Raw genomic sequence first — 23,984 nt, 5'->3', positions numbered from 1 at the left:
AACTTTGAAAGGCTTGTCCTGCTTTTCTTTATTATCAACCTGCTTATAGAGGGAAGAATTCACTAAAGGAGAGGTGCCTATTTTAACATTTTTGGAAGAGAAACAGCCGTTGCAACCCACTTAGTGGATAACAAACTCAGTCGATCGGCATTCGGGATGCCAGCCCCCCCCTCATGGCCCCCCAGGTTTTATCACCCTTTTCCTTCTTTTGGCCATGATTTTGGGAAAATGCTTGTCCCACAGCTCCTTCTGACATTTGCCAATGACACAACACGCCAGGCGCAGGCCAGCATTTCCGTGCAGCAAGCTGCCTTTGTTGTTGCCCTTGCCCAGGTCGTCTTCCTGCTCGTGGATCACCACTGACCGACCAAGAACGGTATGGGGTCCAAAGAGAGTAGCTCTCAGGTTCGATTTGAATTTCTGAATGTTGCCTCCCTTTGGGTGAAAGTTTCCAAAATCCCCAGGGTGCTGAGGGTGGTTGACCTTCCAAGGGTTGTAGTGGCCTCCAGTAGAATCACAGCCATCGCTGAGGTCGCCGTGCTCATGGATGTGAATGGCCCTTGGTGAAGTGTCCGATTCCGTGGGGAAGCCAGCCAGGTAGAAAACCACCTCCAGTTTCCCATAGGGGTAGAACTGCTTGAACAGAACCAGGCCCGTCACTTGGGGCTTGCCCTCCGCTAACTTGCTACTGGGTTTGGCGACACAACAAGCGTAGACCGACCGGTTGGCTGTGATGATATCGTCGTAGAGTTGCGGGTAGAGCAAACTCAGCCACAGGTCGTTCACTTTCTTCTGCATGTCTACCAGGGGGCTGGCGGTAGTCGGCAGATCTTCCCAGGTGATGTTGACATCACAAAGGACCAAGCTGGGCACAAGAAGCAACAGAACGATCATGGTGGGGCCAAGTCAGAGCCTGGAGCAACCTATGGCAAGATTAACGTTATTAAGATTTGATTTGATGATATAAAATACAAAGAAGAGAAGAAAAAAAGATGGAAAATTAAGGGGAGGAAAGGGAGTGGGGTATGGGGGGGTGAGCAGGGGTGGGATTCTACCAGTTCGAACCAGTTCAGCCGAACCGGATGTTAAGTTTTCATCTAGTTTGTTGAACCGGTATTTCAACCAACCAACCCACCCATCCCTCCCCTCCCAGGAGTCTCCACAAGGCCCATTTTCGATGAGGCCCGCGTGGAGGCTCTGGGAGGGGAGAAAATGGGCTTTCTGGAAGTCTGGAAACAGGCCTGTTTTTGGCTTCTGGAGGGCCTCCAGAACCCAGGGGAGGCCATTTTTGCTTTCCCAGAGGCCCAGGGGAGGCCTCCAGACCCTTGGGAAGGTGAAAAATGCCCATCCCAGAAGTATCGGAAGTCCAGAAACGGACCTGTTTCCAGCTTCCGGAGGGCCTCCAGAGCTCAGGGGAGGCCATTTTCACCCTCCCAGAGGCCCGGGAGAAGCCTCCGGACCCTTAGGAAGGTGAAAAACGGCCCTCCTGGAAGTTCCTGTAGGCCACGCTCACCATGGCCATGCCCACCCAGCAACCGGGCGGCAAACCAGTTGCTGGGATTTTTGAATCCCACCCGTGGGTGAGAGACACCAGGGCTGTCTTATGGGCCCTTCCTCGTGGGCTCCACGAGCATAGGGGCCCAATAATAATCTGCGTATGTTAACCCTTCCATGCTTCTTGTATCATATAAATATACTATATTATACATATATTATGCAAATATAGGTTTCATTTGATCGACTATTTACATTTTTATTCCTGTGAGTAGTTGTTGTAGGGGCCCCAGTGCACTGCTTTGCCCCGGGCCCATAATGCTGTGAAGACGGCCCTGTGAGGTACAAGGGGTAAGAGAGAGAAAGAAAGAAAACGGGGGGGGCATTGACTTCAAACTCTTCCTAGCACAGTACAAGATAAACACACTCCAAACTCAACTGTTTTGCTTTTACACATTCATATATAATTAGCTGGGGACGCGGTGGCTCAGTCGCTAAGATACTGAACTTGTCAATCAGAAAGGTCAGCAGTTCGGTTCGAATCCCTAGCGTCGTGTAATAGAGTGAGCTCCCGTTCTTTGTCCCAGCTTCTACCAACCTAGCAATTCAAAAGCACGCAAAAAAAATGCAATGCAAAAAATAGGGGCCACTTTGGTGGGAAGGGAACAGCGTTCCATGCGCCTTCGGTGGTTAGTCATGCCAGCCACATGACCATGGAGATGCCTTCGGACAGCGCCAGCTCTTCGGCTTTGTCACGGAGAGGAGCAGCGCCCCCTAGAGCCGGAAACGACTAGCACATACATGTGAGGGGAACCTTTACCTTTATATAACTAGTCATTCCTATAACACCAAATCTTTCGAATCAACACAACTGAAGTCAAAGTCTCATTTTTGTTTTCTTCACAAGCACAAATTCCAGAAGTGATATCCAAATAAAAACATACATTTCCTCTTTGAATAAACCAATCGATGTAACCTTCCCTGCGTTTCCTTCTTTGCTGTGGAAATAATGTGTATTTCTATTTGCGCCTAGTAATCTTGGCGTACTGTCCCCATTTTTATGTACAAAATTCATGGCATTCTTTCAAATTCTTTGGCCTTATTGGGGAAAAAAAGAGGAAGCAAAGCCTTTTTTCACCCTTCCCCCCCTTCAAAGTACTATTTTTTTTTAAAAAAACACACAAGCTACAAAGTGATTAAGAGAGAAGCGGTGAGCTAGCAAAACAACTGAATAAAATGGGCGCCCAGGAGTCATTTTAAAAGAGAAATCTTGAGTGTTTGAAGCGGTCATTGTTATTATACCATCAATCGGGGAGGGAATTATATTTAGAAAATTAATGAAATTTGATCTTGGGAGGCAAATGCTTTTTTCTTAATCTTCTAAACTTCTATCATCCTAACAGCCATCCCAAAGTATATAAACACAGATTTTTGCAGCAGCCTTCAACACTGATTGGAGGATTCCCTCTCACTCATCAAATTTCTCCAAACCCCACTCCCAAAAAACCCTTATACGTATACATCCCTTTTGTCGTTTAAAGTTACAACGGCGCGGAAAAATGTGGCTTACGACCGTTTTTCTGCAGCATCTCCATAATCGTGTGATCAAAATTCAGACGTTTGGCAGCTGCTTCACATTTATGACCATTGCAGTGTTCCAGGGTCATGGGATTCCTTTTTGTGACCTTCTGACAAGCAAAGTCAATGGGGAAACCCAGATTCACTTAACGACCAGGTGACTAACTTAACAATTGCAGTGATTCACCTAACAACATTAGCAACTAAAGTTGTAAAACGGGGACAAAACTCACCTGACAAATGTTTCACTTAAGCAACATCAATTTGGGGCTCCCCTGTGGTCGTAACTTGAGGACTCCCTGTATATATTTCTAGATGGTTTTAGGAAATAGGAATGTTTTCATTTGCGAATCAGCCTTCTGAACCTTCACCAGGTTTTTATTTACTTATTTATTTATTCTTATTTATTTATTTGTCAAAAGCTTACAATATAACAGAAACAAGAATAAACATAAGTTTAAATACAAGTAATAGGAATTAATAATTGGGGACAATAGGACAGGGATGGTAGGCACGATTGTGTGCTTATGCACGCCCCTTACAGACCTCTTAGGCAGTGGTGGGATTCAGCCAGTTCGCACCAATTTGGGAGAACCAGTTGTTAATTTTCTGAGCAGTTTGGTGAACTGGTTATTGGAAGAAATCACTAGGGCAGAGAACCGGTTGTTAAATTATTTGCATCCCACTACTGCTCTTAGGAATGGGGTGAGGTCAACAGAGGTTAGTTTGAGGGTAAAGGAGTGGAGGGTTTGAGCAGGTGACAACAGAACACTCTGTTGCTGAAATCGTACTGCCTGCAATCGAGTTTGGAATGGTTAACATTAAGTTCATATCTGTTGTGCACTCTTGTGTTGTTGTTGTTAAAGCTGAAATATTCATTAACTGGTAAGATGTTGTAACATATGATTTTATGTACTATGCTTAAGTCCAATCTTAGCCGGTGTAGTTCAAGGTTGTCTAAACCAAGAATCTTGAGTCTGGTGCTGTAGGGTATTCTGTTGTGAACAGACGAATGTAGTACTATTCTGGTAAAATACTTCTGGACTTGCTCAATTGTATTTATGTGAGATATATAGTGCGGATTCCAGACAGCAGAGCTGGAGTCAGGTATTGGTTTAGCAAAGGTTTTGAATGCCCTAGTTAGCAAAACAGTATTACCAGAGGAGAAGCTTCATAAAATTAAATTTTATACAATAAAGTTCTCATCATCACAACCAACCCAAACTCTTAAATCCAGATGGGCCATAGAAGAATATTGGATCTGCTCTTTTCTTGATCTCTTTTTGGCGTAGTAATTACGTAGTTATGTTTTACCTGTAGGTAACTTTTCTTTGGTTTTAATCGCAATAATATGCCTGCGAACAATCGCTTTAAACTCCATGTGAATCGTTGTAAACCTGACTGTAAAAAATACAAATTTTGTAATCGAGTTGTCAAGGTCTGGAAGGCTCTACCGGATTCAATTGTTTCAGCTACAAATTTTTACAGTTTCCGTCACAAATTGACCTCATTTCTTATTTGAAGGGTCCGTAGAGGGGGTCATACATAAGGGCACTGAAAACGTGCCTTAACGTCCCTGTCGTTTTTTGTTTTTTTTAATATTATTTCTCTTTTCCTTTCTGTTTGACAAATTGCAATAAAAAAAAAAACTTTCCCCCCAAATCAGCCCGTTTTAGAAGCAAGCTTGTAGGGAAATTCACGACGAAAGTCAGTTAACACAAACTTCTAACATGGCTTAAATTCTTTTTCTGTTCTGCTCAAAAGATATTTTCAAGCCAGGAGGGAGTGAAAAAATGTTCCAAAGAATGCTGAGCTTAGTTTCTAACAGTAAATATCTTCTTACCTTCACCAGAGGTTTTTCTTCTACAGCAAAGATCTATTTTCCAGGGACACGGTCTTGTAGTTGTTTGCAATGTCTTTATAGAAACAATGGCAAGCTGTCAAATTTGGAATCCAGACCTCTCTGGGGTTGGATTGAATTGGCTCTGCTTGTTTATGGAAGCATTAGGAAATATTAACTTCTGGGGAGTGGTTGGCAGGGATAGTCAGAGGTGGGGAAACTCTGAATTAGTTCAACAAGTCTAGCAGAACTACCTTCTCCCAAATTTGCCAAACCAAAGGAACGGCTTTCGAGGAACAGAATAAGAATAGAATAGAAATGAATAGAATAAGGAAAAAGAATAGAATAGAGAATAGAATAGAACAGAACAGAACAATACAAGAATAGAATAGAACAGAACAGAACAGAATAGAATAAGGAAAAAGAATAGAATAGAGAATAGAATATAATGGAATAAGGAAAAAGAATAGAGAATAGAATAGGAATAATACAAGAATAGAATAGAATAGAATAGAATAGAATAGAATAGAATAGAATAGAATAGAATAGAATAAGGAAAAAGAATAGAATAGAGAATAGAATAGAGTAGAATAGAATAGAATAGAATAGAATAGAATAGAATAGAATAGAATAAGGGAATAGAATAGAATAAGGGAATAGAATAGAATAAGGAAAAAGAATAGAGCATAGAATAGGAATAATACAAGAATAGAATAGAATAGAGAAAAAGAATAGAAGAGAGAATAGAAGAGAGAATAGAATAGAATAGAGTAGAATAGAATAGAATAAGGGAATAGAATAGAATAGAGAATAGAATAATACAAGAATAGAATATAATAGAATAGAATAAGGAAAAAGAATAGAATAGAATAGAGTGGAGTGGAGTAGAATAGAATAGAATAGAATAGAATAGAATAGAAAGAATAGAATAGAATAGAGTGGAGTAGAATAGAATAGAATTCTTTTTTATTGGCCAAGTGTGATTGGACACCCAAGGAATTTGCCTTGGTACAAATGCTCTCAGTGTACATAAAAGAAAAGACACATCTGTCAAGAGCAAGGGTCTTCAAACTTGGCAAGTTTAAGACTTGTGGACTTCAACTCCCAGAATTCCTGAGCCAACATGACTGGAGAAGGAATTCTGGGAGTTGAAGCCCACAAGTCTTAAACTTGCCAAGTTTGAAGACCCCCTTGGTCAAGAGTCAAGAATCACAAAGTACAACACTTAATGATAGTCATAGGGTACAAATAAGCAATCAAATCATACTAGGAAACAGTCAGTATAAATCATAAGGATACAAGCGATAAAGTTACAACCCTCAACGTCAGAAATATATTCACGGGGTTGTTATTTCTCTGCTTTTGTTTGACACAACTGTGGGTTTTGTTTTTTTTTGTTTTTGCAGGATTGATTTTGCTGATCCGTCTGGTGGGGACAATGCTTCTTAGGTTAGGTTGCCCCGAAAGTTGTCTGGAAAAATCTGTCCTAGCCATTGCATAGTTGAGTCCTCCCAACTAACTTCAAAATCCTACTGATTAATGCTAGATTTCTTGAGAAGTTGTAGCTCATACATATGCCTTTGTGTGCAAGAGATAGTTTTGTACGTCAGGGGGATTTATCTGGGAAACCACAGTCTTTATTGTGGGTGTGCAAGAGAGAGGAGGAAAGATGGTTGAACTGCATGAATCATTAATATGCATCTTTCTTGATCATAGCTCCCTTACGGTACAGTGAGTAACAGTCTGGTTATCAGAATGTTAAAGACTTGCTAAACAAGTTTGGCAACGATAAAATCTCTGGCAATGTTCATGATCACCACAATCACACATGTTTTTTTTTGCAAACGAAGATACCTGAATGTGATTTCTTGCTGTTCAAATCCTTTCTGGTTTTCTGGAGGTTGGCTCAGTAACTTTGGCTGATCTCAAGAAAACCAGACATGATTTGTCCTGCTGGATGCATGGATGAATGGCTACCAAAATTACTAAGACTGTAGATGATACCAGTCAGTGGTGGGATTCAAAAATTTTTTAATGCCAGTTCTGTGGGCGTGGCTTGGAGGGCATGATGTGGCTTGTGGGCATGGCTTGGTGGGCATGGCAGGGGAAGTATACTGCAAAATCCCCATTCCCTCCCCAACCCACTAATCTGCTTTCCAGCTCTGTTTTCCTATGCAGGGCAACCAAAGACGACCCAGCCAATCAGCTGGGACACAATGGGAGGCAGAGAAGAGATGGGGTTGGCGGAGCCAGTCAGACTGTTATTAGCTGCCTTCAGAATCAGAGATCAGTGGGGAAGAAGAAAAGCTGGAGCCTGTTTCCAGTGTGTGCATGTGCAGAGCTGCCGCATTGAGGCAGTAATTGCTGCAAAAGGGGCCCAAACCAAATACTGAGTACATATGCATGCTTATACTTTTCAGAGGTCCAATATTGTTCTATGTACAATCCTTGTATTATTGATTGCATGTAATATGATAATTTTCTGAGATTGTGGATTTGGGGTTTTCGTGAGCTGTAAGCCATAATCATCACAATTATGACAAATCACAGCTTGAACTATCTTGCTTTGCATGTAATGAATCTATCTCATATATTAGTTTCACCTTTTAAGTTGCATTACTGAAATAAATGAACTTTTGCACGGTATTCTAATTTTTCGAGTTTCACCTGTATAAGAAAAATAAAAAATAAAAGAAACAATAGGACAGGGATGGTAGGCATGTTGGTGCACTTATGTACGCCCACTACAGACCTCTTAGGAAAGGGGTGAGTCAATAGTAGACAGTCTAAGGTTACAGTTTTTGAGGTTTGGGGAAGAAACCACAGAGTCAGGTAGAGTATTCCAGACATTGACCACTCTGTTGCTGAAGTCGTATTTCCTGCAATCGAGTTTGGTGTGATTAACCTTGAGTTTGTATCTATTGTTTGCTCTTGTGTTGTTATGGTTGAAGCTGAAGTATTCATTGACAGGTAGGACATTGCAATGTATGATTTTATATACTATACTTAGATTGGACCAAAGGTGGTGTAGGTTTTCTAGGTCTAGAATTTAAAGTCTGGTGGCATAAGGTATTCTACAACGAGTAGAGCAGTGGAGAACTCTTCTTGTGAAATATTTCTGGACTTTCTCAACTGTGTTAATATCAGATACGTAATGTGGGTTCCAGACTGATGAGCTGTATTTGAGTATTGGTCTAGCAAATGTTTTGTATGGTCTAGTTAGTAGTGTAATATTACCAGAGAAAAAGCTATGAAAGATTAGCTTAACAACTCTTAACGCCTTTTTGGCTATGTAGTTACAGTGGGCTCTTGCACTTGGATCATTTGAGATAAGTACTCCAAGATCCTTGACAGAGTTTGGAAGCACAAAACAATTTGTAAACCAACCGACACACTGTATGTATATATATGAAGATGGCTTGATGTTTTTATGTTTTGCTTGTCTATGTTTGTCTTAAAAAACAATAAAACTTTATTAAAAAAAAACAAGGTCTTGACTATTCAGCCTATATTTTATTTTCTGATTTTTTTTGCCAATATGTAGGACAGAGCATTTATTTGTTGAGATTTGAAGTTGCCATTTGTTTGACCATTCTGATACATAGTCAAGGTCTTTTTGAAGGGTAGCAGTATTGTCTGTGGTGTTGAATAGCTTTACATTATCAGCGAAGAGAACGCAGTTGCTCTTGATATGATCACAGAGGTCGTTTATGTAGAATATGAAAAGAGTTGGTCCTAGAACACTGCCATGGGGGACATCACTGTTGACAGGTACAGAATTTGATAGGACGCTCCCAATTTTGTTCATTTGTTGTCTGTTTGACAGGAATGCTTCTATCCAGTTATGCAGGTGTCCAGAGATACCGTAAGATTTTAGTTTTAGGAATAGTTTGTCATGTACCACTGAACCAAAGGCTTTACAGAAGTCTATGTAGATTGCGTCCATTGCTTTGCCCTGATCAAGTTGTGTAGTCCATATGTTTTTGCAGTGTAAGAGTTGCAGATTACAGGATAGTTTTTTTCTGAAACCAAATTGTTTATTCCTTTAGCGTTAGAGTAACAGTGATGTTTTAGCAAAAGATCTTCTTCAGAAGAGGAGACTAAAGCTCAGTTACCTAGGGGACATATCCTTGGGACAATGGTCCCTCAGCTACAGAGTTCAGAACTAAAATGAGCTTACTGGGACTTTGCCAGCTCACAGTTCACATTCTTTCCAGACTTCACTTCTGATTAATATCTGACTAAGCTTGGCAGCTGTTTTTACAGAATTTCAACATGCTTGAAATTTCTCTGAGTAATTAAGTCTGTTGTGTGGATTACCAAAGCGGCCCGAACAATTTTGGCAGGCAATGCCATAAGACGTTTAACTCTCATTTCACATTTGGTTTTTGCAGGATGATCAGTGAAAATAAAACCATTGCAATGCAAGATAAAATGCTAGGTTTGCTGAATGTGTGGTGGACATTTTTGTAGGAGAGTTCTTCTCTTAAAATGTTTTCCTTTTGCTTTGTACACAAAAGTGAAATGCTGCAAACTGGGGTGATCTTACGAGGACTTAAACTAACTGTAATCATCTTATCTTATAGGTCAATGGAAATTCTCAGTCCTCCAGATCACAGATATCCCCAAAACATTTTTCAAAAGGCAACTGGAGGGGAAGGGATAGGGCAAAACTTACTTTCTATTTACAACACAGTCCTTTCAACAGTTCCAAGAAGGTTCTTCACCCATTTGCACTATTCAGGTGGCGCTGAGGGCACCAGATAAACCTCCAAGTGGCTCTCAGAGAAAATACTAACGACCAGATGACTGCAAGGAGTATAAATCCTTCCATCCTTCTCCATTCAGTCAGAACTGAAGAATCTTCTTGGATGAGAAGTGAAGCATCTTCTAGGGAAAATAAGAACGTCCAGTTGCCTCTTGAAAAACAAAAAAAAGCACCTTTGGGACATCTTATCCTATTTTGTTTAATTTTCGAATGCATTGTTTTCTTTTCTTTTCTGTACCTAAACTGGGTGGGTGGCATATCAATTTGCTAAATAAATACAGTAAAAATAAACAACTTTACTGACTGGTAGCTATTGTGCTATCTAATTATTACTTTCTCAATAATAATAATAACCAACAATTATTGTTAGGGGTTGTCCACTAAGACCCCAAGATCCCTCTCACAGTTACTGCTATTAAGCCTGGTTTCACCCAGTTTATATGTGGACTTTTGGTTTTCTCAAAGAACCAAAAGGCAAGACAAGAAACCATGTGTTGGAAACCAACCAAGGAGAGAAGCAACCTAGAACTAAGGAGAAATTTCCTAACCAGTGGAAGGACTTGCCTTCAGAAGGTGTGGGTGCTCCATCACTGGAGGCTTTCAAGAAGAGACAGGACAACCATTTGTCTGAAATGGTGTAGGGTCTCCTGGCTGGGAGGGTTGGACTAGATGACCTCCAAGGTCTCTTCCAACTCTCTTATTTTATGTCCGAGAAGATAAACAAAGTTTACGTCTGCAAGCAACAGAAGTAACTTCCCCCTTCCAAACGGAGAGCAGGCAAGATAGAAAAGTGGGCAACCTCATAACCCTAAATCTAATCTAACCTTCGAAGGAAAGATGGCTGCTTTAGGGTTTATGGACAGGAGTGGGATTCAGCCAGTTCGGACCAGTTCGGGTGAACCGGATGTTAATTTTACGTCTGGCTCGGCAAACCGGTAGTTCCGACAACCAGCTGGCCCTGCCCCACCCTACCCTGCCCCTCCAAGGAGTCCCCACACAGCCTGTTTTGGATCCCAGGTAAGTGCAGGGTGTGTGTGGAGCCCGGGGAGGTCGAAAACGTTTTTCAATCCCACCCCTGTTTATGGGCCTCTTTGCCATAGACTTCTGCAGCTGCAGAAAATAGATATGTGGTTGTCTGTGGCAAACCATAGTTTCTTTACCAAAACCAGTGGTGGGATTCAATTTTTTTTACGACTGGTTTTGTGGGTGTGGTTTAGTGGGCGTGGCGTGGGTTGGTGGGCATGGGTTGGTGGGCATGGCAGGGGAAGGATACTGCAAAATCTTCTTTCCCTCCCCACTCCTGGGGGAAGGTTACTGCAAAATCCCCATTCCCTCCCCACCTCGCTAACCTGCTTTCCAGCTCCGTTCTCCTGTGCAGGGCAACCAAAGGAGACCCAGCCGATCAGCTGGGACTTGATGGGAGGCAGAGAAGAGATGGGGTTGGCGGGGCCAATCAGACTGTTATCAGCTGCCTTTGGAGGTGGAGATCAGTGGGGCAGAAGAACAGCTGGAGCCTGTTCCTTATGTGAGCATGTGCAGAGCTGCCAGGAGAAGGGAACAGTTAAGGAACAAGGGTTGACTCGGGAGTAAAGGGGAAGGTTACTGCAAATCCCCATTCCCTCCCCACCCCACTAACCTGCTTTCCAGCTCCATTCTCCTGTGCAGGGCAACAAAAAAACACCCAGCCGATCAGCTGGGACTCAATGGGAGGCAGAGAATAGATGGGGGCAGGGCCAGTCAGAGGTGGGATTTGCCGGTTTTCTGAACTACTCAAAATTTCTGCTATTGGTTCTCCAGAACCGGTCAGAACCGGCTGAATCCCACCTCTGACCCAAACATTTCCAGACACAAACATGGTGAAAAACATACATTTTGTGGCTGTGAGAAAGCTGAGAAAGTCTTGGAATGGTGTTCAGTCGATCTAGCTCAAAAGCCATTCTGCAACCAGGGAAAAAAAAGGTTTTTATTTTTCTTCCCCCCTGTTGGTTTTAGAAAACTCCCTACAAAATACTGTTTTTAAAAAGCTTCCCACTTTTTAAAAACAATATTCACTCTAATGGGTTGGCATTGCAAGATAATTTAAACCCCAGGAGACTAATGAAGTTTAGCAGGATGGGTTCATTATTTTCTCTTCTTCCCTCGGTTAAAGGAAAGTCCTAAATTCTATTTACAGCTTGAAAACTTCAGGCAGAAGGAACATCTTCTGGGTTCATGTGGCTTGCGATGTTGATGGAACACACACAGACATACGCACCGTGGTGAGAGCTTCTTTCAAAACGCAGGGTGTGACGATGTCTGAACCGAGAAAACTTAAAAGGCTTTAGATTGTTCGAACTAATCCAGTCAACCCTGGAGAGAAAGTCGTCGGGCGATGAGGCATTGTTTCGAACGGGGGATTAAATCAGATGATGAGGTTTCCTGGATTCGGCTCTCCCAGGGTGTTGAGAATCGCTTTCATCTCCTTTAATGGAATAAAAATCTAGCTCTGAGAAACAGGGCAACGTTGGTTATAATACAGGTAGTCCTTGACTTACGACCACAGTGGAGCCCAAACTTGATGTTGCTAAGTGAGGCATTTATTCAGGCATGGAATAAGAATAAGAATGGAATGGAATAGAATAGGAATTGGAATGGAATGGAATAGGAATAGGAATAGGAATAGAATGGAAATGGAAATGGAATTTAGAATAGAATAGAATTTAGAATAGAATAGAATAGAATAGAATAGAATAGAATAGAATAGAATAGAATAGAATAGAATAAGAATGGAATGAAATGGAATTTAGAATAGAATAGAATAGAATTAGGAATTAGAATAAGAATAAGAATAAGAATGGAATGGAATGGAATAGAATGGAACAGAATGGACTGGACTGGACTGGAATGGAATGGAATAGAATAAAAAATAGAATGGAATGGAATAGAAAATAGAATAGAATAGAATGGAATGGAATAGAATAGAAAATAGAATGGAATGGAATAGAAAATAGAATAGAATAGAATGGAATGGAATAGAAAATAGAATAGAATAGGCATAGGAATAGGAATAGGAATAGGAATAGGAATAGGAATGGGAATGGAATCAGGGGTGGGATTCTACCAGTTCGCACCTATTCACTAGAACTGGTTGTTAACATTCTAAGCAGTTCGGAGAACCGGTTGTTAGAAGAAATTACTGGCCTAATCCTGTAAGGAAGGAAGGAAGGAAGGAAACATTCTGGTGTTGCTCACAGAAATTGCCTCTCTGTTAACCCTTATTACATTCTTGGCAGGACTAGACTTCCCGTCTCTAGAACTTCTCTGGAGTTATTTTTCCCTCCTTTGCTGGTACTTTGCTTGTGTGGAGTGACCATTCAAAGTTACAATGGCACTGAAATAGTGACTTATGACCATTTTTCGCACTTATGACTGTTGCAGCATCCCCACAGTCATGAGAGGCCAGGCGAGGAGATGCGTTCCTCGATGTGAGTGATATTGAGTTGGCCACACCCAGCCAATAACACGACCACCAAGCCACACCCACCAACTAAGCCACGCCCACACAACCGGTTGTTAAAAAAATTTGAATCCCACCCCTGAATGCAATGGAATGGAATAGAATCTGGAAGGGACTTTGGAGGTCTTCTAGTCCAACCGTCTATGCTCAGGCAGGAAACCCTATACCATTTCAGACAAATGGTTGTTCAGTCTCTTCTTAAAAACTTCCAGCTTTGGAGCATTCACAACTTCTGAATGCAACTAATGTTCCACTGATTAATTGTTTTCACTCTCAGGAAATTTCTCCTGAGTTTCAGGTTGCTTCTTTCCTTGATTGGTTCCCGTCTGTTGCTTCTTGTCCTGCCTTCAGGGGCTTTGGAAAATAAGTTGACCCCTTTCTCTTCTTTGTAAGATTGTAAAAGAGTAAAATTCCTGCAAGAATTAAGGCAAACCACTTCTGCAGCGGAGGCTGGGGGGTGGGGGGAATCCTTTTTTAAATTATTTTTATTTTTATTTATTTATTTATTTATTTTTGTCAATTGCTTACAAGATAATAGGTATAAGTAAAAACATAGTTATGAATACATGGATACATATAAGAAAAATAAAAAAAACCAAAAGAAACAATAGGACAGAGACGGTAGGCACATTGGTGCGCTTATGCACGCCCCCTACAAACCTCTTAGGAAAGGGGTGAGGTCAATAGTAGACAGTCTAAGATTAAAGTTTTTGAGGTTTGGGAAAGAAACCACAGAGTCAGGTAGAGTATTCCAGACGTTGATCCCTCTGTTGCTGAAGTTGTATTTCCTGCAATCAAGTTTGGTGTGATTAACCTTGAGTTTGTATCTATTGTTTGCTCTTGTGTTGTTATGGTTGAAGCTGAAGTATTCATTGACAAGTAGGACATTGCAACGTATGATTTTATATACCATATTTAGATCAGACCGAAGGTGGCATAGTTCTAGGTTTTCTAGGTCTAGAATTTTGAGTTTGGTGGCATAAGGTATTCTGCAACGAATAGAGGAGTGGAGAACTCTTCTTGTGAAATATTTCTGGACTTTCTCAACTGTGTTAATATCAGATACGTAATGTGGGTTCCAGACTGATGAGCTGTATTCGAGTATTGGTCTAGCAAATGTTTTGTATGCTCTAGTTAGTAGTGTAATGTTTTTGCTGCCAATTGTGTGAGATGTAAACAAATGGTGGTAGATCACACGTTATTTCTCAGGATTATGATGCGATTAAGATTTCAAAGATGTTGTTTTACATACATTGTCTCCTTGTGCTTTCGAAAGAAGTCTCTCTGTAACCACCAAAAGAGGGTGCCATATTGTGGCCTGCTGTCACCACAAATGAAATTTCTAAATTGACTGTGTGCAATTGAAAAATGCTAAAGAGGAAGAGATAATCCTGGCAGAACTGATTAAACAAAGCACTGATTAGCAAGCACAGGTTTTAGCAGTTCTGGGGGGAGGAGGTGGAGGAGGAGGAGGAGGAGGAGGAAGGAGTATGGGGTCTTTGCTTGGTGGTCTTCTTGCAGACGTTTCACGACCCAACTAGGTAATTTCATCAGTGCTAGAGGAGAGTGGGATTTACAGAGAGGAAGAGGAGGACTGTGCGGTCCTTAGTGCTCTCCAAGTTGGATCGTTTTCTTGCAGGTGTTTCATGACCAAACTAGGTAAATTCACCAGTGCTAGAAGTAGGTGGGGTTGACAGAGAGGAGAGGGAGGAGGAGGTGGAAGAGGAGGAGGAGGAGGAGGAGGTGGAAAGAGAACTATAGGGTTTTATGGGCTCTCTGAGCTTGGTGGTTTTATTTATTTATTTATTTATTTATTTATTTATTTATTTATTTATTTATTTGATTTGCCAATTGTTTACAAGATAAGTATAAGTGTATACATAGTTGTGAATACATGAAATGGGTACATATAAGAAAAATAAAAGAAGAATAAGAGAAACAATAGGACAGGGACGGTAGGCACGTTGGTGCGCTTATGCACGCCCCACAGACCTCTTAGGAAAGGAGGAGGAGGAGGACAGTCTAAGGTTAAAGTTTGGGTTTGGGAAGAGAACTATAGGGTTTTTCAGACATTGGCCACTCTGATTGCTGAAGTGGTGGTTTTCTTGCAATCATTTCATGACCCAACTTGAGTAATCTTTGTGGCTCTTGTGCTAGAGGAAGTATTCATTGAGGTAGGACATTGCATTTGATTTTATATACAGAGAGACCGAAGAGGAGGAGGAGGAGGTCTGGTGGCAGGAGGAGGAGGAGGAGGAGGAGTGCTAGGAGGGTTCCAGGAGACATTTCATGACCCAACAGGTAGGAGAGGAGAGGAGGAGGAGGAGGAGGAGAGGAGGAGGAGGAAGGACTATGGGGTCCTTGGTGCTCTCTGAGTTTGGCAGATTTCTTGCAGATGTTTCATGACCCAACTATGTAACTTCATCAGTACTAGATGGGCACAAAGCTAGGTTGTCCATAAGAGGCAGAAAGAAAAAAGTTGACCTTCTAGATATATTTGTTGTTGTTGTTGTTGTTGTTGTTGTTGTTAAAGATCAAAAATAAGGTTTTGATGGCAAAAACCTCAAAGCTTCAAGATGACACATTTCACCCATTGGATATTATGGAGAGCAATTGCCTCCCGCTGCACAAACAGTGTATTTTGTATTCTTACAATAAAGTATCTTCAGTCCTTACATAATCAGAAAAGTAGAATAGACCTTTCATAATAAAGAGAAGAGCAAAATGCTAAACCAGGACATTTTAACAATTCTGGGCAGGACAGATAACTCTGAAATCCAATAAACAATTTCATTTTATACATTTATTGGTAGTGTACGACAAACATTTATCTAGACTTGGTATTTACACTGCCCGACATTTCGGCACTAAGCATATTCCAGCATGCCATTTTCATTCACTTCCTGTCCGAAAAAGAGCCATAACAAGAACATAATGTTTTTGCAGAGTGGAATGAAATGAAGTTATCTAGAAACTAAAACTGCTTTTCTTGCTACTTCTGCTATGATAGAGGTTTTTCGACACCCACATTTTCACACCAGACAATGAAAAGAGATAAAGAACAATGAGGACAACCACACATTAGCTCCTTGTCTTTCTCAAATCCATCAGGGACACAACAACACCCCTCATTAGTAAATGCCCAGGCTTAATTAAGACTGGATAAAAGCAGCAATCCAACAAATACGTGAATCATCGAGGATGAATTTATATAGCATAAAAGGTAAAAGTAACCCTCCTTGCACATCTGTCTAGTCATTTCTGGCTCTAGGGGGCAGTGCTCATCTCCGTTACAAAGCCAAAGAAGAGACAGGATACCGTCTCTAGCTCTGTTCTCAGAGGGAGAAACAGAGAGAGAAAGAGAGACTTTTGGCTTCATGCAAGGAAAGCAGCAAAAGCTGCAGAAGTCTTTCTTTCTTTCCCCCAAACTCCACCAGGAATGAGTCTTTGCTGGCACAACCTCTTGGAGCAGGAGGCCTTGCAGGGTCCCAAAGACTCATTTCTGGTAGAATTTGGGGGAGAGAAAGAAAGACTTTTGCTGCTTTCCTTGCGTGAAGCCAAAAGCAGAAGAAGAAAGAAGTGGAAAGAAGCAGCCCGGTGGCCAGGCCAGGCGTGTGGGGCGAGTGGGGCAAGTTCTCCCCCTTCCACCCTTTCCCTACTTCCCTCCCTAACTCGTGTTGTTCGCAATGCAAGCCTTGTGTTCCCGTGGACCATGTGGGCGGTGCAGCCTTGTGTTCCCGCGCTGCCTGGATTAATTGCTTTGTGGGTGACATTTCTCTGTGGACCACCAACATTTTCTCATGGACCACCAGTGGTCCCTGGACTACTGGTTCACTGACCATTGATCTAGTCCAACCCCCTGCCCAAGCAGGAGACCCTACCCCATTTCTGACAATGGGCAGTCCAGTCTCTTCTTGGAAGCCTCCAGTGATGAAGCTCCCACAACTTCCGAGGTTAACTTCTGTTCCATCCGTTGATGGTTCTCACTGTCAGATAAAAATCTCTTTATTTCCAGGTTGAATCTCTCCTTGATCAGTTGCCATCCATTCTTCCTTGTCTGGCCTTCGGGTGCTTTGGAAAACAGACAATAAGCAGGCACAGGTGTTTTTTTTTTTCCAGCAAACAAATCTGTGCTTTGCATACTTAAGGGGGGAAAAGTCTTATTTGTTTATGACAGCAGTTGTTGGATGTGTTTAGAGAGTGAGCTGGCCAGAGGGTTTGTTGATCCCCATCACAAACAGACCCACTCCACCCACAATGTGACAAGAAGATTGCCTTCCAGCTTTCTGGCAGCTTTCCAGACCCTTCCAGATGTTTGATTCTTGCACAATGAAAACAAATGTTTGCACAGAACTGAAGAGAAATTTTCTTAGAATGGCAAGTGGAGGAAAAACAAATAATTGGAGCGGTGCTAGGTTTCCAAAGAAGAAAGCAATGAAGCACAAAACCGACATCTGACCTTAAGCGAAAATTCTGAGGTGATGCATTTTTCACGCTGTAATTTCTTTTCCACCCCCTTGAGCCAACTTGCAAGGGACTGTTATACCTTTTGACCGGATTTTTTTTTTTTTGTTGAAAAACCAGGCTTCCAAAAAAATGTGAAGGTCACGGCCATCCATCCATTTGACTCTCCTAGGCAAAACACTTCAGAAACTTCAGTTGATCCAGGATTAACTCATCAGCTGATTAACTAGGATTAATTATGTTTTGTCTTAAGGTTCCGGCTACTTGGTCCCAATCCATTGGCTGGATGAGGGAAGGGAATGAAAGGCAGTCCTTGGCTTATGGCAGCAATTGAGCCCAAAACTCTGGTTGCTAAGTGAGATGTTTGTCCGGAGAGTTTCATCCTTGTTGTGGTCCACCAGTGGCCTGTGGAACTGACAGTGGAGTCAGACAGTGGGGAGGAACATGGGCCAGTCCGGGAGTCTGGGGAGGACTTGGACGAGGGCCCTGCCTCCAACACAGAGATGGTGTCATGTCCCTGTTGGAATCTGATTCTGAGGGGGAGGTTGAGCAGATGATAGGGAGTTGAAGGCTCCGGTGGCTGTGGAGGAAACTGGGGAAGGGCACAGTCCGGCTGGGCATTCAGAGGAAGACCCAGGCCCATCCCTTCTTCATCCTAGGGCACACAGGGAGGAATGGAGAAGGGAGAAACGTGAATGGCATGGTCCACGGGGGAGGAAAGGGCCCTGATTCCCTTCATGGGCTGCAGCTGGGAACGCAGTGTTTAAAAAGGACATTTGCGCACAGCTCCTTGCTGGAAGCAAAGCATGAATTATCTTGGTTTGTTAAGTCTTACCTGGGTTCTGGTGTCCTCCGAACTGTGTGTGCCTCGTTATCTTTTGAAGTTGGACAATTCCTTATCCTGCCCTGTCTCGTTAATTGCTGCAGCGGTGGTTTGTATTGGTTTTTATTTATAATTTATAAGTACTTTGGGTTCAGACTGAATTTTTTCCCTTTAAAAACTGTTCTTGGGAGAGTTTTCTTTTCTCCAGCTGAAGATAACTGGATATTGGGGGCCAAATTGGAGGTATTAAAGGGACTTTACCTACTTTTGGGACTTTGTTGCTTTTGTGCCATGCCCCTTTGGGTCATCACAGATGGGGCCAGGGCCATCTGGGACTTATGTGCTGACTCCGGAGCCTCCAGAATCTGATAGCAGCGAGGCAGAGGAACAGGGGGATCCTGTGCCCAGTGTGGGCCCACATAATAGTTGGGACAAGCCGATTTGCTGCCAGCTGATCGTCAGAGCCAGGAGTTCGTCCAAACTAGTCCAAAGTGGTAGAATCCCACCCCAAGCCTAGGACTGTCTTGGCTTTTTTGGCAGCTGCCGTACATGGCTGGTTCCTATTGAAGTGACTATCTACTAGGTACCATTTATGCTATACCAGGAGAGAAGACCAGGACACATACAACTACCCACTACTTCCTGTTGCTTTGCCATGATTGTGAGTTGCGGTGATCGTATTTGAAGACAACACCAGGTCCAATAGGAATCTTGGAGTCTGAACTTGAAAACTCCCCTGGCTTCACAGTTTTTTCCCCAACTCCATCACTCTGCTAAACAAATAATTCCCTCAACACTTGTTCAACTATTACAAAGTCTGCATTACTATTACTGTTAATCTTCTCATCACTCCTTATCGCCCATCCCCTCCCACTTCTGACTGTATGACCGTAACTTTGTCGCTTGTATCCTTACGATTTATATTGACTGTTTCCTAGTATGATTTGACTGCTTATTGTACCCTATAACTATCATTAAGTGTTGTACCTTATGATTCTTGACTCTTGAATCTTTTCTTTTTATGTACACTGAGAGCATTTGCACCAAGACAAATTCCTTGTGTGTCCAACCACACTTGGCCAATAAAGAATTCTATTTATCTTCTATATATCTATCTTCACGGGAAGGTCAGAACCAGCCTGTTGAAGCTGGAATGCCTCGGAGGGAGGGAAAAAAGGAATTGCTAACCCAAGTTGAATGCTAGCTGACCAAATGGCATTGGATATCATATCCCAAATAAATGGAGACAGCAAAAAGGAAGCCAGGAGGGTGTCGGGCGGGGCAGGGGGAGAAAATACAAAACCTGTGATCTATCTGTATTTCCTTACAACCACTTGAAAAGGGCTAGGTTGCATCAAGGGCAAGAACAGTTGTCTTTTATAGAGGGTGGTGGGAAGTTTTTGCAGGTGTCGGCAGGTAGCTTTGTCTTTTGTTAGCATTTCTGGAAGGAAATATCCAGGAGAGAAACATTTTGCACAACCATGGATTTTGGAGGGCGGTAGGGGGAAAAAAAGGGAGGGCGGGAATTCCAGGACCACAAGAGAAAGAAGGGAGGTGTGGGGGAATAGTAGAACAAAAAGTGGATGTTTGGAGGGAGGGGGAAAAAAATCAGCCAGATTCCTTTCGCTCTTCCTGTGCTTTTGGTGGTTGCTAGCCAAGCTTGGCTTCCCAACCATGGAAACGAGTGCCAGAGCAGGCTGGGTAGCAACCTGGCATAGAAAATCGCGGTCCCGTTCCTAGAATTTAATCAGAGTGAAATGCATCTCTCTGTTGAGGGCATTAAAGAGCGTTCAGGATGAACTTTCAGGGTAATTAACACGGGGTCTATAGCAGAGTACAGAATAACAGAGTTGGAAGGGACCTTGGAGGTCTTCTAGTCCAACCCCCTTTTCAAAGAGGAAACTACGTACCATTTCAGACAAGGGGCTGTCCGGTCTCTTTTTGAAAACCTCCAGTGATGGAGCATCCACAACTTCTGGAGGGAAATAGTTCCAATGAATTGTTCCAATTGATTAATGGACAGGATTGCTCCCCCTTCATTCTAGCCTGAATCTCTCTTTTTAATGATCTACCATCTGTTACATCTTGTCCTGCCCTTGAGTGCTTTGGAGAATAAGTGGACCCCCTCTTCTCTGTGAGTGTAAGAGCCAGAGTTGTATGTGTGTGTGTGTGTGTGTGTTTTGTGTGTCAACCTGTCAAACCCACTTGATCAAAGTTTTAACCCCCCTTTATATATATAATAACATGGCTACTATCTCATCCTCTTCAGCTATGATTCATAACCGGTTTTGTTCAGAGTATTGCAGCATAAATTCAGCGCCAGAAAAGTAAACACAGGTAACTGAGGCTTCATTTTACGTCTTTATAAACACATAAATTAAATTTTACAATACCAGTCATAGATTTCTCCAGCATGGAGCAAACTCAAACAGAAGCAGACATGTTACAGGTTCAGAGCAGAACAGCAGCTCAACTTCAGCAGACCTCAGTTTCACTTTAGTTCAGCAGGCAAGCAAGACACACAGCAGAGGAGAGAAGCAGTTTCATCTTCAATAGACAGACTCAGAGACTTGACATAGCTTCAAAACTGCAGAGCTCAATATATAGAGCCACGCCTAGGCTACTTCTAGTTTCAGTTTCCAAACAGTCTTCATTGGCTGACTTAGTTACCATGCTCTATTCCAGTTCATGAATATACCCTGACAAGTTTTTTCCTTCTCTAGAACTCCCTTGTGTATACATACAAACCTTATTATGTAGTTCTATAGGAATGTTCAGGTTGGGCCAATATTTTTTATGCAGCAGCTGAAAATGATCTCAATGTCAAAATAAAAAAGTTGATCAACTTTTGGACAGCTTATCATCTGTCAATCTGAATGCCCCAGGAGTGGTTTTGAGAAAATATAGAATTGTCACTGTTAGGAATATGAGTCACCTAACAGCTATTTGGGTTAGAAATATATAAACCAGGACAAACATTTTAAAACTGTATCTTTAAGAAAATGCAAAACTGTAATTAGGTGTGGTTTCTCAAACGGCCATAAGATGGAGCCAGAAACCTGGGTTGTTTTAGTCTTAGCCTTAGTCTCAGAAGAGAGTGTGAGTGTATCTCTGTTTCCTTCTGTTGGAAAGTATTGCCGTTCCTCCATTTCGTCTAATTGACTGATATTACTGGATTTAATATAAGTCTGTTACTGAACTGTTTTTTGACACTGGACTTTGATATTTGGATTATCCCTGGATTGAAAAAACTGACTGATTTAACTGTGAATGACTTTGGACTGCCTATTTTGGTCTTTGCTTAACGTTTCTGGAAGTAAAAATCTACATTTACTGTACAGTGTATCTGTGTGCTGTATGTGTATTATTCAAACGCTACTCTCTATACATCTCCCTGTATGCGCTCATTCTCCTAACGGGGAATTACCTCAATACTGGTTATGGGCCCAGGCCATACCAGGCTCAGATAACTGAGAGTTAGTGTGAATACACAGTGCTGTATACAGACAGCTGTTTACTGTTTAATTGTGGTTTACTATCCTGATAAAGATGGCACAAGTCACTTCAACAAGTCTATCACTGATAACCCAGTTGGATGGAACAAACTATGTTTCCTGGTCTATGAAATGCAGTCTACTTCTGCGTAAAGAAGGTTTATGGAATGTAGTTCAAGACCCACCAGATGTAAATGCTTGGGATCCAGAAAATGAGGATGATGCCAAGAAGCTTGCTGACTTTAAACAGAACAATGAACAAGCTCTTTGTATAATTGGACTAACACTGAGTGACCAGCAGCTAGTCCATATTCGTGGAGAAGAGTCTGCTGCTAGGTGTTGGGAGAATTTGAAGATGATTTATGTTCGTGACAGTGTAGGTGCACACATACATCTTACACGTAAACTGTTTTGAGCACGTCTTCTGAAAGGTGGAGATATGTTAGCTCATCTAAACTTCATTAAAATAACTTTTCAGGAGCTACATGAAAAAGAACTGATATTTTCAGAGCTGCATCAAATTTATATCATTCTTTACTCATTGGATGAAAGTTATGATGATTATGTATCTTCAGTGGAAGTCCTGCCCAGAGATAAACTGACATTGACTGACATAACTGGAAGGTTGCTAGAAGAAGCAAGAAGACGGCTGGATAGGGACCAACTGAGGAAGGAACAACCACAAGAAGAGAATTTGTCTTCAACTGCCTATAATGTTAGGAAATGTTTTTCTTGTGGGGCTAGGGGACATATAGCTAAATTCTGTAAGAAGGGAAAACAACAGAATACTAGTAAACACCAGAAGGATGAGAAGAATGTTAGTTTAGCTATGTCTAGCAATTCAACTGTAAACCATGATTTGTGGGTTGTTGATAGTGGAGCATCGCAATTCATTACTAAAGATAGAAACAGGTTTGTAAAGATGTCCACGAATAAACAACATGTATCATTGGCAAATGGATGGAAGATTAAAGCATCAGGTGAAGGTACTGCATATTGTTCTTGTATAAATGAACATTTAACTATGTTATATGTACCTAAACTGAAATTTAATTTATTATCAGTAAGGGCTTTAGTTAATCTTGGTTATGTAGTAACCTTTAGGGGAGATAACTGTATAATAGAGAAAAGGGGTAAAAGTGTTACTGCTACTTTAGAGAATGATTTATATGTGATACATGATGACCAGTTGAAGATGGCTAACTCAGTTTATAACAATGTTAAGCCACATGATGAATGTATACATTTACTACATAGACGTCTAGGGCACATTAATTTCAAAATGCTCAAACAAACTGTTGAATTGTCAGAGGGAGTAAAATTGAAACCCTGTAGCAAGTGACTCAATCAAGAGTCTCGAGCCAAGCTTCAAAAAAACTCAAAAGATTCATTAGGAGCAACATGCCAGCATTAACCCAAATGAAGCCAACTCCGGCATACATAATTTACAGTCACCTGTGATCCTGTTTCCCCCCTCTCCCCTGAGTGTATAATAAATCAGGTTCTCCAACGAAACACAGTTCATGGGCTGAGTGTCATCAATCACGTTCTCCAATGAAGAGTTTTCCCAGGCAGAAGATCCGGTAGCCTAGCTACAATCTTTGTAAGATAATGTGGAATGTACTTCTGGTTTTAAACTGCCGTAATGCTCCTTCAGATTTTCTACCTCCCTTGTTTATGGCAACTCAAAAACAGGTGTAGGAATGTTTTATGAGTTGACACCAACTCTGTAGGAAGACTGAAACACAGGCTACTAGTCTCATCTCAGATCTGGAAAACAAAACAAAACAGAAAAGTGTTTCAAAGCTACCCCTCCCCCCTTTTTTTAGTGTTTTGGAAGTAAGTAATGAAACCTGCAATTTTATGTGCAGCTGAAAAAAATGATGTGTATACTTAAACCACTTTGATTCACCGACGTCCCGATCTACCAGACTACAACTCCCATTGTAAGAAATAAGGAAATTCAAAAATAAAATCGTATATAAGAAAAACATATCACCCTGTATCTACATGCTTTGTTTTTATAC

The 23,984-nt window shown here is 41.7% G+C and overlaps 1 protein-coding gene across 2 annotated transcripts; it reads right to left on the bottom strand.

Annotated features, from left to right (window-relative positions):
- SOD3 (superoxide dismutase 3) lies at positions 1-5,092 on the bottom strand. Of its 2 annotated transcripts, XM_087963423.1 has the most exons (3): positions 4,916-5,040; positions 3,306-3,383; positions 1-923 (listed from the first exon to the last, which is right to left on the bottom strand). In XM_087963423.1, exon 3 carries the CDS (start codon positions 892-894, stop codon positions 172-174), a length of 723 nt encoding a protein of 240 aa, XP_087819549.1. In that variant the 5' UTR covers positions 895-923; positions 3,306-3,383; positions 4,916-5,040; the 3' UTR covers positions 1-171. The 2 variants fall into 2 exon arrangements, with proteins under 2 accessions (XP_087819549.1, XP_026541410.2); XM_026685625.2 differs by lacking the exon at positions 3,306-3,383 and having other exon boundaries at positions 4,916-5,092.
- Positions 5,093-23,984: the final 18,892 nt, after the last annotated feature.

Source organism: Notechis scutatus, chromosome 4, assembly GCF_049901735.1.
Source record: "Notechis scutatus isolate UNSWTSFEM ecotype Mainland chromosome 4, rNotScu1.2, whole genome shotgun sequence".
NCBI classification, from domain to species: Eukaryota; Metazoa; Chordata; class Lepidosauria; order Squamata; family Elapidae; genus Notechis; species Notechis scutatus.
Note: the sequence above shows the minus strand (reverse complement) of the source record. Positions and strands in the feature narration are given on the sequence as shown.